The sequence below is a fragment of the Plecotus auritus genome (genome assembly GCF_963455305.1).
Source record: "Plecotus auritus genome assembly, chromosome: 2".
NCBI classification, from domain to species: Eukaryota; Metazoa; Chordata; class Mammalia; order Chiroptera; family Vespertilionidae; genus Plecotus; species Plecotus auritus.
Genome location: NC_137771.1, coordinates 105,076,087 through 105,089,448, shown reverse-complemented (window position 1 = coordinate 105,089,448; position 13,362 = coordinate 105,076,087). Strand labels below are relative to the sequence as shown.

The 13,362-nt window shown below is 44.8% G+C and overlaps 1 protein-coding gene across 4 annotated transcripts in view; it reads left to right on the top strand.

Moving 5' to 3' along the window:
- The window catches only part of GCC2 (GRIP and coiled-coil domain containing 2), an 87,542-nt gene extending 74,475 nt beyond the window's left edge, over positions 1 to 13,067 (top strand). For all 4 annotated transcript variants that reach the window (XM_080653368.1, XM_080653367.1, XM_080653366.1 and 1 more), the window contains 2 exons: positions 1,473 to 1,674; positions 11,484 to 13,067. In XM_080653368.1, the coding sequence (XP_080509494.1) occupies positions 1,473 to 1,674; positions 11,484 to 11,554 (273 nt within the window). In that variant the 3' untranslated portion in view covers positions 11,555 to 13,067. The remainder of the gene's footprint in view (positions 1 to 1,472; positions 1,675 to 11,483) is intronic.
- Positions 13,068 to 13,362: the final 295 nt, after the last annotated feature.

Sequence of the window (13,362 nt, the reverse complement as noted above, 5' to 3'; positions counted from 1 at the left end):
GAAGCTGATAAACGGTGGAGCAAAATTCAAACCCCTGGCTTTCCAAGAAGCACATACTTCTGCCTGTGCCATGCAGGGCCACCAGTTGTCCTTGTCAAAATAACTTTTTTAATGCCAAGTTATTCAGTTATTTGCAGCACATCTATATATATAAAAGGCTAGTATGCTAAGTGTCTGACCATTTGACTGGTAGCTATGATGCACACTGACCACCAGGGGGCAGACAACGCACAGGCATGGAAACATGGAACAGACCGATGAATCTCAGAGGGAAGGGGGGAGGGCAGGAAGACATCAACCAAAGATCTTATATGCATACTAGAGGCCTGGTGCACAGATTTTAGCACCAGTGGGGTTCCTCAGCCTGGCCTGCGGGGATCAGGCCAAAACTGACTCTCCGACATCCCCCGAGGGGTCCTGGATTGTGAGAGAGAGCAGGCCAGGCCGAGGGACCCCACCATTGCACGAATCTGTGCACCGGGCCTCTGGTTAAATATATTATGGCATCCCATCACTAAATATTTTAGTATGCATCTCTATAAAAAAAAAAACATTTTCCCACAAAGTCAAAATATTATCACATCTAACAAATCACTAATCCCATGAACCTAAGTGACTATTTATATTTTATTTCCACAAATATACATTCTTATATGATTTCTTAGACCTTATTGTCACTTTTCTAAAATGGCTCTGGGTTTTAGGACATCGCTGGCTAACTTTCCTGGACTAGCCCATAAAATGATGAACTAAAACAATATATATATTTTTTGTTTCAACCCATGAATCTTCCTCAAAGACTAACATTCTACCATCTTCTTCATATCCTTTGCTCCATTTTCCTTATATTTTAGATTATCTTGCACTCCAGAATTTTCATTCTATCCTAAACTTGACTTTATTTTTGGTGAAATGCTGTTCATCATGAAAACATAATTTCACTGTGTGCATCTTAACTGCTGTGGGTTCTGGGAGCAGGGCAGGGAAAGGGGTTGGTGGTGGATACAGATGTTCACTCATCCCCTGCTTTTAGACTTCTGTCTTGCACTCCTTACAATGTGTTTGGCAACCCAGAACCCTAAGCCCTCTTGGCTTAGTTTCTATAGAGAGTATGCAGGTAGAGGGAACATCCTGGTACTAACCTATATAGACTTCATGTAGTCCTCAGTTCCCATGGTAACCTGTACTTCTGAGGCAGGAGATTGTCTGTGTTTCTGTGGGATCCATTCTCTCCTCTTTGTCTCTGGTACTTGGTCAGTATTTGGATTGATTTACTGACACTTCATCTCTCCCATTTTTCTGGGACTTTCTTGATATTTCTCATCTACATTTTTCTCCTCTCCTAGGCTCTCCATTATTGTCATTTTGGGGGCATTGTCAGGGGGGAAGAGAAGAAAAATGCATGTGTGCAGTCTGCCATGTTTAACCAGAAGCTCCTAAAACCTACTTTTAAGTCATTTCTCTCATACCAGCTTCTCAAAAATGAAATTAGAAGATTGGAAAGAAATCAAGAGCGAGAGAAGTCCGTAGCTAACCTGGAGTACTTGAAGAATGTCTTGCTACAGTTCATTTTCCTAAAACCAGGTAGTGAAAGAGAGAGGCTTCTTCCTGTCATAGACACAATGTTACAGCTCAGCCCTGAAGAAAAGGGAAAACTTGCCACAATTGCTCAAGGTAGGTGAAGCAAAGTCTTAAAACTTGTTTTATGACTTACTCTAAATGTTGTCTTGTGGTTGTGACTTTGTCTATATACTTAAAATCTTTTTCTTAACACTGTGATTTAAAATTATAACTTTTAAATGTTGTTTATTGATGTTTCTCACTCTCTCCCTCTTCCATCCTCTCTCTAAAATGAACATATTCTCAGGTGAGGATTTGAGGAAAAAAAAAGACACAACAGAATACATTGAATTTAGTAAGAGTAAGAATTATTTCTTGAAACTCTCTAGGTATATGTATGGATGTTGGTTATTTGTCTGACTGTCAGTTCCTAATATAAAATGTCTTTTTTTTTTCTCTGGGTTTAGGTCACAAATATTTGAGAAGCATTAGTTTAGGGAATAAGGTTATCCAACTCTGATAAGTGACATTAAAATCCTTATGATAGACACCTATTAAGGGCCAAACTTATGAGCTGCTGGTTGCTGCCTGTTATATCTATATATATATAAAAAGGCAGCTACCGTAACAGCCATAACGACCTAACAACCGGTAGTTGTGATGCCCACTGTGGCCAGCGAACCAGCCCAATCAGGGGGTGGGCCTGGCAGCCAACCTTGCAGCCCCTCCCCCCTGCCGGCCTGCCCCTGATCAGACTCTCCCACCCCAATCAAGAGTGGGGCCTGCTGGCCAAACGCCTCCGCCCTTCCCCCCCACCCCCCGGCCAGCTGCGCCCCGATCAGCCCACCCCACCATGATGGGCCCACAGCCCCTCCCCATGGCCAGCCTGCTCCTGATCACACACACCCCCACCCCAGTAGGGGTAGGGCTGGGTGGCCAACCTCCTGCAGCCCCTCCCCCTGGCCGCCCCACCCCTGATCACACCCCCTGCCCCTGATAGCCACCTCACCTCAATAGGGGGCAGGGCTGGCTAGCCAACCGCCTGCAGCCCCTCCCCCTGGCTGGCTACACCCCCGATAGCCCCCCCATCCTGATCGGCCCACAGCCCCTCCCCCCAGCCAGCCCCACCCCTGATCGTGCCCCCCCCCACACACACACACACTCCAATAGGGGGCGAGGCTGGCCGGCCAATATCCTGCAGCCGTTCCCCCACCCAGCCCCACCCCAGATTGGCCCCCCACCCTGATCAGGGGCAGGGCCGGCCGCCCAAGGACCCATGGCCCCTCCCCCAGGCCACTGGCCCCTGACTGGCAACCCCCAACCACCCCATTCAGGGGTGGGGCCAGCTGGCCCACTGCCCACAGCCCCTCCCCATGGCCAGCCCCACCCCCAATCAGCCCCCATACCCCAATCAGGGGCAGGGCCTGCTGGCCCGGCCTTGATCAGGGGCCCTGATTGGGCCTGATCCAGGCAGGCTGGCCGGCTAACCTCCCACCATCTCCTCCTCCCGACAGGCCCAGCCCTGATCCTCCCTGATTGGGGCCAGGCCAGCTGGACCCCACCTGTACACGTATTTATGCACTGGGCCTCTAGACTCTATATAAGAAACACAGTATAAAGTGCCATATTAGTCCCCAAATGTGACATGAAGAAGACACTGCTAAGAAAATATTGTCACTCTACTTGCAATGTAAATGTTAACTCACCCTCCTCCCTGCTTATCAAATCCCAACACAACTTACAGATTGCAGTCCACTTGGGATACAACTTGTGCTAAATCAGCTCGCTCTCCACATATGTTAATTACATAGTACTTCCCTGTGAAAAACTGGAATCTCAGCTCTGCTGCTCTGGCCAAAACTAAAAGTTGCTTCTGTACATCTTTACTCCCCAACTAGGTTATTATTTACAGAGCTGTATATTGTTACTTATATACCAAGGTCTAACATTGTGTACACATAAAGAGGAAAAAGTCCAACAAATACAGTTGAGAAAAATACAAATACTATCATAAGCTTTTCTTTTTTAATCCTCACCGAAGGATATATTTTTATTGATTTGAGAGAGAGAGGGGAAGGGGGAGAGAGAAAGAGAGAAAGAAACATCCATCAGTTGCCTCCACACGCAGGAGATCAAACCCACAACCTGGGCATGTGCCCTGACCAGAAACCAAACCCTTGACCCTTCAGTGCACGCTGATATACTCACTGTAAGTACCTGGTTGGATCTGCATCAGAAGAGAACAATTGCTCAGGGCAAGAGCAAAGGCACCATATCTCAGCATGGCTCTACTCTGGTTATTATTTACTTACGGAGATGAATAGCTTCCAGGAATATTGACAGGGCAGGGTCATGCCAGATCTGAGAACACAGCTTGAGTTTTATTGTGTCACAAGACTTATACTCAGAGTATATCATTTATTCCAGAAGAACACACAATAGTCTCTGCATTTTGTATTGGGAAATGTTTTACAGTCACCTAGCTCTCATTGTTCCTGGGAGCAAAGCCACCTCCTCTGATGGGAGAAAGCAGAGTCAGTGCCCAGTTGTCCATCCATAAATAAAGAGCTTTCTAGAAGCTCTTCTTGCAATTGTGGAAGACAGACTTCTACAAGGCCTCCTGTCCCATTAATCTCTCATCCATGTATCTGTGCCTTTATGTAATCCTCTCCCCTTGAATGGCCAGTAAGCTGGCCTCATGACTAATTGTAGCCAGTAGAATATAGCAAAAGAGGTAGGATGTTACATATAAGTTGCAAGAGACTGTGACTTCTGTCTTGCTAGCAGATGCTCTGCCTTCTCCACTTACATACTTTATTGACACAAGCTGCCATATTGGAGAGGCTCATGTGACAATGAACTAAGGCCGTCCTTCCAGCAGCTCTTGAGGAACTGAGTTCTGCTATCTACTGTGACTTTGAAGCAGATCCTTCTCCTTTGTTCCTTCACATGAGAGCTTGTCCCTGGAAGATGCCTTGATTGTAGATTTTTGAGAGACTTTGAGACAGAGGACCCAGCTAAGCCATTCCTGGACTGCTGCCTCACAGAAACTGAGTGACTAAATGTGTTTTAAGATTGAGAAACCAAGATGGTGGCATAGGTAAACACCTAAACTGCTGTCTCGCACAACAATATCAAAACTACAACTAAAAGCCAAAATGGACACCATCCAGAACCACAGGAAAGCTGGCTGAGTGGAAATTCTACAACTAGAAGAAAAGAGGAAAGCACATTGCGACTTGAGGAGCTACAAAAGGCTGAGGTACAGAGGTTCGCACGCGGAGAGGACAGGCGGCTGTGTGCACGGGTGGCTGAGTGCTCGGCTAGCTTTCTAAAGCGGGAGGGAGAAGGAAACTCCCGACTGCACTGAACTCCAGTTCCAGGTGAGACACTGGGAAACCAGACTCATTCGGGGGGAATCTGGACTGTCAGGAAAAAGAAAGCACACTGAGACTCGGGGGCTGCGAAAGGCAGAGGTCTGGAGGCGCGCGTGTGCGAGCGCAGAGAGGACTGACAGCTGAATGCACAGGAGGCTGAGTGCACGGCTGGCTTTCTAAAGCAGGAGGGAGACAAAAGCTCCCGACTGCATTGAACTCCAGTTCCAGGCAAGTTTCTGGGAACCCCGACTCATTCAGGGAGAAACTGGACTATCTGGCAGCGGGGGAAACTCGAGGGCGGCTTTCTCTCAGACGTGCTTGCAGTGATTACTGAGGGGCACTGAGACCCAGGGGCCTCATAGGGCAGGGCTGACGGGAAACCAAGGCTATCTGCTCCGCCCTGAAACTCCGCCCCATCCAAGCTGAGCCCAGAGGCTTTTGCAATTTTGCAAGTCTTGTCTCATAAGAGTGTCTCCAGCACAGAAGTTCTCCCAGTGTAGACACAGCTGATCCTCACAGCCATTTGGCCTGGAGGTCAATTCCTCCCAGTGATACCAACAACAATCAAGACTTAACTACAACAAGGCTGAGCACACAGCCCACAAAGGGGTGCACCAAGAGTTTCCAACTCAGGTAACTGGGGAGGCTGAGCCACTGTGCCCTAGAGGACACCTACCACACAAAGCTACTCTACCAACTCAGGGAAGCAGTCAAAATGCGGAGACAAAGAAACAGATCACAAATGAAAGAAATGGAGGAAAGCAAACGACTGGATATAGAGTTCAAAACCACGGTTATAAGGTTTTTCAAGAATTTCCTAGAAAAGGCCGATAAATTTAATGAGACCCTCGAGGATATGAAAAAGGACCAACTAAAAATTAAACATACACTGTCTGAAATAAAAAATATACAGAGACCTAACAGCAGACTAGAGGACCGCAAGAATCAAGTCAAAGAGTTGAAATAAAAAGAAGCAAAAAACACTCAGCCGGAAAAGCAAAAAGAAAAAATTCAAAAATTTGAAGATAAAGAAACCAAGAAGGCGGCATAGGTAAGCACCTAAACTGCTGCCTTGCACAACAATTTCAAAACTACAACTAAAAAATGGAATGGACATCATTCAGAACCACAGGAAGGCTGGCTGAGTGGAAATTCTACAACTAGAAGGAAGGAGGAAAGCTCACAGAGAATTAGAGGAGCGGCAAAGGACGGCTGAGGTACGGAGATTTGCGCAGAGAGGAAGGGCGACTGAGTGCCTGGCTGACTTTCTCTGGCGGGAGGGGGAAGGAAGCCCCCGACTGCACTGAACCCCAGTTCTGACTGCACTGAAACCCAGTTCCGGGCGAAACCCTGTGGACCCAGGCTCATACAGGGGGAGTCTGAACTGTCAGGTAGAGAGAAAGGCACACGGAGACTTGGAGACCCAGGGCAGCCGTGGTGGGTCTGAAGGCGCGCGTGCACGCACGCGAGTGCTCGCAGAGAAAGCTGAATGCGGAGGTTGCCGCAGGCATTCCCTAGTGGAAGGGAGTTGAAAGCTTCTGACTACACTGAACCCTAGTTCGGACTGCACTGAACCCCAGTTCCGGGCGAGCCCCTGGGGACCTACGCTCTTACAGGGGGAATCTGAAATGTCAGGTGGAAACTCAGGGGAGTCGCAGAAGGCAGAGGTCAGGAGGCGCGCACAGAAGGTCAGAGCTGATGGGAAGCCAAGACTGTATGCTCCGCCCTGAGACCCCGCCCCATCCGAGCTGAGCACAGAGGCTTTTGCAATTGTGCAAGTCTAATCCTATAAGGCTGTCTCCAGCACCTAACTTCTCCCATTGTAGACACAGCTGATCCTCACAGCCAACTGGCCTGGAGGTCTATTCCTCCCAGTGATACCAACAACAATCAAGACTTAACTACAACAAGGCTGTACACACAGTCCACAAAGGGGTGCACCAAGAGTGTCCATCTCAGGTTAACTGGGGAGACCAACCACTGGGCCATATAGGAAACCTAGCACACAAAGCTACCCTACCAACTCAGGGAAGCAGCGAAAATGTGGAGACAAAGAAACAGATCACAAATTAAAGAAATGGAGGAAAACAAATGACTGGATATAGAATTCAAAACCACAATTATAAGGATTTTCAAGAATATCCTAGAAAAGGCCGATAAATTTAACGAGACCCTTGAGGATATGAAAAAGGACCAACTAAAAATTAAACATACACTGTCTGAAATAAAAAATATTATACAGAGACCTAACAGCAGACTAGAGGACTGCAAGAATCAAGTCAAAGAGTTGAAATACAAAGCAAAAAACACTCAGCTGGAAAAGAAAAAAGAATCCAAAAAGTTGAAGATAGTGTAAGAAGACTCTGGGACAACTTCAAGTGTACCAACATCCGAATTATGGGGGTGCCAGAAGAAGAGAGAGAGCAAGATATTGAAAACATATTTGAAGAAATAATGACCGAAAACTTTCCCCACCTGGTAAAAGAAATATACTTACAAGTCCAAGAAGTGCAGAGAACCCCAAACAAAGGAATCCAAAGAGGACCACACCAAAACACATCATAATTAAAACGCCAAGAGCAAAAGACAAAGAGAGAATATTAAAAGCAGCAAGAAAAAAGCAGTTAGTTACCTACAAGGGAGCACCCATATGATTGTCAGCTGATTTCTCAACAGAAACTATGCAGGCCAGACGGGAGTGGAAAGAAATATTCAAAGTGATAAATAGCAAGAACCTACAACCAAGATTACTCTACCCAGCAAAGCTATCATTCAGAATTGAAGGGCAGATAAAGAGCTTCACAGATAAGAAAAAGCAAAAGGAGTTCATCACCACCACACCAGTATTATATGAAATGCTGAAAGGTACTCTTTAAGAAGAGGAAGAAGAAAAAAGTAAAGATAAAAATTATGAACAACTAATACATGTCTATCAACAAGTGAATCTAAAAATCAAGTGAATTAAAAATCTGATGTACAGAATAAACGTGAATATAATAGAATCAGGGGCATAGAAAGGGCGTGGACTGACAATTCTCGGGGGGAAAGGGGTGTGGGAGGTGCAGGAAGAGACTGGACAAAAATCATAAACCTTTGGACGAGGACAGTAGGGGAGAGGTTAGGGCATGGGGTGGGGTGGGAACCAGGTGGAGGGGAGCTATGGGGGGGGGGGGAAGAGGAACAATTGTAATATGAACAATAAAGATTTATTAAATTTAAAAAATTAAATAAAATAAATGTGTTTTAAGCTGATAAGTTTGTGGTAATTTGGTATGTAGCAGTTTATAACTAATTCTATATAATAAAAGACTAATATGCTAAGTGTCTGGTCATCCAGTTGGTCATTCAACCAATCAAAGCATAATATGCTAATGATATGCTAAGGCTGCTCAACCGCTCACTATGACGTGCACTGACCACCAGGGGGCAGACAGTTGACCGGTCCACCTGTCGCTATGACATGTACTGACCACCAGGGAGCAGAAGCTCCAACTGGTAGGTTAGCTTGCTGCTGGGGTCTAGCTGATTGGGACTGAGCAAGGTGGACCATACACGCCCTAGAGCAGGGGCCCTCAAACTATGGCCTGCGGGCCACATGCGGCCCGCCGAGGACATTTATCTGGCCCGCCGGGTGCCGCTGCCTGTCCCGCTTAGCAGCTGACTCGTCCCGGGCCCACAGTGCGCATAGGAATTCGTTCATAGTTTTTTAAACTATAGTACGGCCCTCCAACGGTCTGAGGGACAGTGAACTGGCCCCCTGTTTAAAAAGTTTGAGGACCCCTGCCCTAGAGCCTTCCCACAGTCCCTCCCTGGCTGGCCAATCTCCCGTATTCCTCCCCAGCCCCGATAGTGCAGCAGTGGGGTCCCTTGGCCTGGCCTGTTCCCTCTCACAATCTGGGACCCCTTGGGGGATGTCGGAGAGCCAGTTTCAGCCCAACAGCAGAACGACCGGTTGCTATGATGCGCACTGACCATCAGGGCACAGATGCTCAGCCAGGGGAAGCGCCGCTCAGCCAGAAGTCGGGCTCATGGCTGGCGAGCGCAGTGGTGGTGGAAGGAGCCTTTCCCACTTCTGCGGCAGCGCTAAGGATGTCTAACTGATGGCTTAGGTAGGGAGCAGACCCAAGTCATCCATCAGACATTCCCCCAAGGGCTCCTGGACTGTGAGAGGGTGCAGGCTGGGCTAAGGGACCCCCCACCACCACCACTGAGTGCACAATTTTCATGCACCAGGCCTCTAATACATGAATAAAACCAGACAATAAACAGAAAAATAAATGAAAGTGGTGTGTAAACTGTAGTTTCTCCATTTAAAACTTTGAAAATGCTTCTCTGAATGAGACCCAACTGTACATATATGTCTGAAAACACAGAAGGGTGTCTGGAAGGGTATATGCTAAATGTAATGATGGTTGCCTTTGTGGAGGGGAGGGGAGAAGTGAAGGATAAGTTAAGCATACCTTCATTGTACAGCAACAGTCCCATTCCAAGGTGTTCAGAAAACCTATGTCTACACAAAGAAAAACACAAAGCTCATCTATACTAATAAAAGGGTAATAATGCAAATTGGTCATGATGCCCTCACAGTAACAACCGAAAAGCAGGCTGTGTGGGGCAACCAGGCCAGCAGGGGGTTAGCGAGGGTCGACCAAACGACTGACCAGCAGGCTGTGTGGGGCGACCAGGCTGGCAGGGAGGGCAGTAAAGGGTGACCAGGCCGGCAGAGGGGGGCAGTGAGGGGCAACCAAGCCAACAGGGGGGCAGTTTGGGGCAACCAGGCCAGCAGAGGGGGACAGTGAGGGGCAACCAGGCCGCCAGGGGAGGCAGTTGGGGGCGACTAGGCTGGCATGGGGGCAGTTGGGGGTCACCAGGACGGCAGGAGGGGCAGTGAGGGGCAACCAGGCTGGCAGGGGGGGCAGTTAGGGGCGACCAAGCCAGCAGGAGGGGGGCAGTTGGGGGTGACCAGGCCGGTGTGGGGGGGGGGCAGTTGGGGATGACCAGACCAGCAGGGGGGGCAATTGTCGGTAACCAGGCCAGCCAGGGGGAGGGAGTTGGGGGCAATCAGGCTGGCAGGCAGAGGTGGTTAGGGGTGATCAGGCTGTTAGGGGTGATCAGGCAGGCAGGCAGGTGAGCAGTTAGGAGCCAACGGTCCCAGATTGTGAGAGGGATGTTCAACTGCCTGTTTAGGCCCAATCCAATCCTAAACCGGCAGTCGGACATCCCGCGAGGGGTCCCGGATTGGAGAGGGTCCAGGCTGGGTTGAGGGGACCTCCCCCTGTGCATTAATTTCATGCACCGGGCCTCTAGTGAACATATTTTTAAAAACCCCTGAATTATAAATCCTGAAAGTGTGAATTTTATGGTATGTGAATTAGTTCTTGAATTTTTAAATTAAAAACCTCTGCACAGCCCTAGCCAGCAATGCTCAGCGGTTAAAGAGCATTGGCCCATGCACCAAAGGGTCATGGGTTGGATTCCTGGTCAAGGGCATGAATCTGAGATGCAGGTTCATTCACCCACCCTGCTCTGGGTGTGTATAGGAAGTAACCAATATATGTATCTCTTTCACATCAATGATTCTCTCTCTGTCTCTCATTCTCTCTCTCCCTCCCTCCCTCCCTCCCTCCCTTTCTGCCTTCCACTCTCTCGGAAAAAAAGTCAATGGGAAAAAATATCCTGGGATGAGGACTAGCAAAAACAAAACAAACAAAAAAAACACCTCTCACAAATGTTTATAGCAGTTTCTTTTTATTTTTTAATTTAAATTCTTTATTGTTGAAAATATTACATATGTCTCCTTTTTCCCCCATTGACCTCTCCCCAGCCATTCCCACCCCCAGCACATGCCCACTGTAGCAGCTTCATTTTAAATTGCTAAAAACTAGAAACAGCTCAAATATCCTTCACTGGTAAATAAATAAACTGGTGCAGACACAATGGAATACTACTCAGCAGTAAAAAAGAGTGAACTGATACACACAACAGCATGGATGGTTGAATGCATTGTGCAAGTGAAAGAAGACTATAAGACTCAAAAAAAAAAAGACTATATACAATGTGATTCTATTTATATGAATTTCTAGGAAAAAACAACAACACTATAAGGACAGAAAACAAAGCAGTGGTTGTGAAGGAGTAACAGGGGTGCTGGCAAAAGGGCATGAGAAAACTTTGACACATTATACCTTGGTTGGGGGTGGTGCTACATTTAAAAGGTTGAATTTTACTGTAAGTAAATTATACTTCAATAAGCCTAATTTTTAAATGATTAAAAAACAGTTGGGGTTTGTTTTGGTTTAGTTTTGAGGTTTACCGTAAATCGATTAGTTTTAGGTTCTAAGTTATGTAAAGGTTTCTATTTCAAAAGAATATAAAAAGTTCCTTTTATTTTCAATAATATTTAATGGCACTGGAGACTTTATTTTGGAATTATCTAATAGAGAAAGACAGTAAACAATAAATACTGAAAGTTTAAGAACAGAAAGATTCGTAACATCAAAGTATGATATGAGAAGATTAATACTTTTTTTTTTTAACTCCCCAAAGGTGAGGAAGAAAATGCTTCCCGTTCCTCCGGATGGGCATCCTATCTTCATAGCTGGTCTGGACTTAGATAGATGGATGGAAAGAACATTCTTTGTTAACCAAATAGAATCCATTTGGCAAAAATTGTTCACATATATTGCTGTTATTCTTTCATCATAAAGCGTGTGTATATCCATATCCACACGTGTTTGTACATATGTGTGCACATATACAGGGGTGGGCAAAAGTAGGTTTATAGTTGTAATACAAATAAATAATACAAGAATAAACTGTGTTTCATGTACTCATAGTTGAAAGGCTACATTTGCCCACCACTGTATCCTGTATTTAAAAGTCTCAGCTTGAAGTAAAAGTACAATAGCCTGCACTGTTGATACCAGTCCACAGCTCTTTGATTCTGTGATCACCCACGCATGCTGCCAGGTGAAAGCAACAAGAACTCACTCCATTCTCTAGAACCTCAGGACCTGTCCATTTCTGAGCAGTACTGTGAATGTTAAAATTAAGTGACATTCTGGTACCATATCAACTGGAATTTAGGCTTTTAAAATAACATTACACGAATATTTATTGCAAGGTTGGGCTGGTAGATTGTAATTAGCTATAAATTGTTAAAGAAATTTGTTAATTAGAACATGAAGGAAAATGCTTTATTGGTAAAGTTGGTTTGATTATTAAGGGACTATATGTTAGATATACTACAGTTAATTATGAGACTAAGTTAAAATACAATTTATGTAGTTATTTACTTTTAAATTAACTGGGTTTTTGCCCTCTAAAGTAAGTTATATCAAAACTCACTGTGTTGTCAAAGCCCTTTATTGGCTGGTGTAATACTGAATGTGAGGAGATGGAACCACCACCTCACCTTGGGTTGATTTCATGGTGTCTCTCTAGGCTCTTGTTACAGCTCAACTACTTCTAAGCCATGAGTCTATTTTGAGAATTCTCTCCATCTCCCCAAATAAAAATGTATCAGAAAAATGATTGTATTACTCAGCATTTTATCAAAATATGAATCTGGTGCTTCCCATGTTTCAGCAGATAATGTTATTCTGTAAGTTTTCCATTAGAAGGATTTTAGAGAGACACTAGAGATCCACAGTTCTTCTTAATAACTCTAGATGGTGTTATGACTTGTTTTTGATGCCTCTGAATATATTTTATTGACTACAAAAAAATTGTGTTCTTAAATCATAAATTTGAGAATTCTATTTTTAATATTTGTTACAGTGTGTTCTATGAAGGTCTCTCTTAAGCTTTTTAATTTATATTCTAATTTTCACTCTCAGCTGGTTAACTGACTTTTACTTTGGTTACTCAGAACATTGGCTTCCAATTTAATTTACCTGAAATGTGATGCTGACTTGTTGAGTTTGTTCTTTTAAAAATATCTCATATATCTATCTTCCCTCCTGTTTTAGAACAGAACTAACTAGTGAATGTATTAAAGAAAATGCATCTATTTCAGAGCTGACTTTAAAAGATTAATTTTTTTTTACTTTATGTACTGTGAATATAAGTATGCCAACAGCATACAATGAAACTATAATAGTATTTAAATAAATCCCACTTTCTCTTTAAGTCTAGGCCTTTTTTAAGTCTATACACTTGTTTTGAAATATGGTTTCTGCTTATGAATATAACAAAAATACTTTTTTAACTGATTAAAAATTATTACTTTGATTACAAAAGAAATACTCTTTCATGATTTTAGCAATGAGAGGAAACATAGTGATTATTTTAATATTTCTATTAAATATGTTTATATATTATATTTTTATGCTTACTCTTCCTTTTAGACACTGTCTCTTTGGGTTTAAATTAGTTTATGAGTTGGAATTGCAAAGTCCTTAATGACCATCTTTAGACAGTTGGG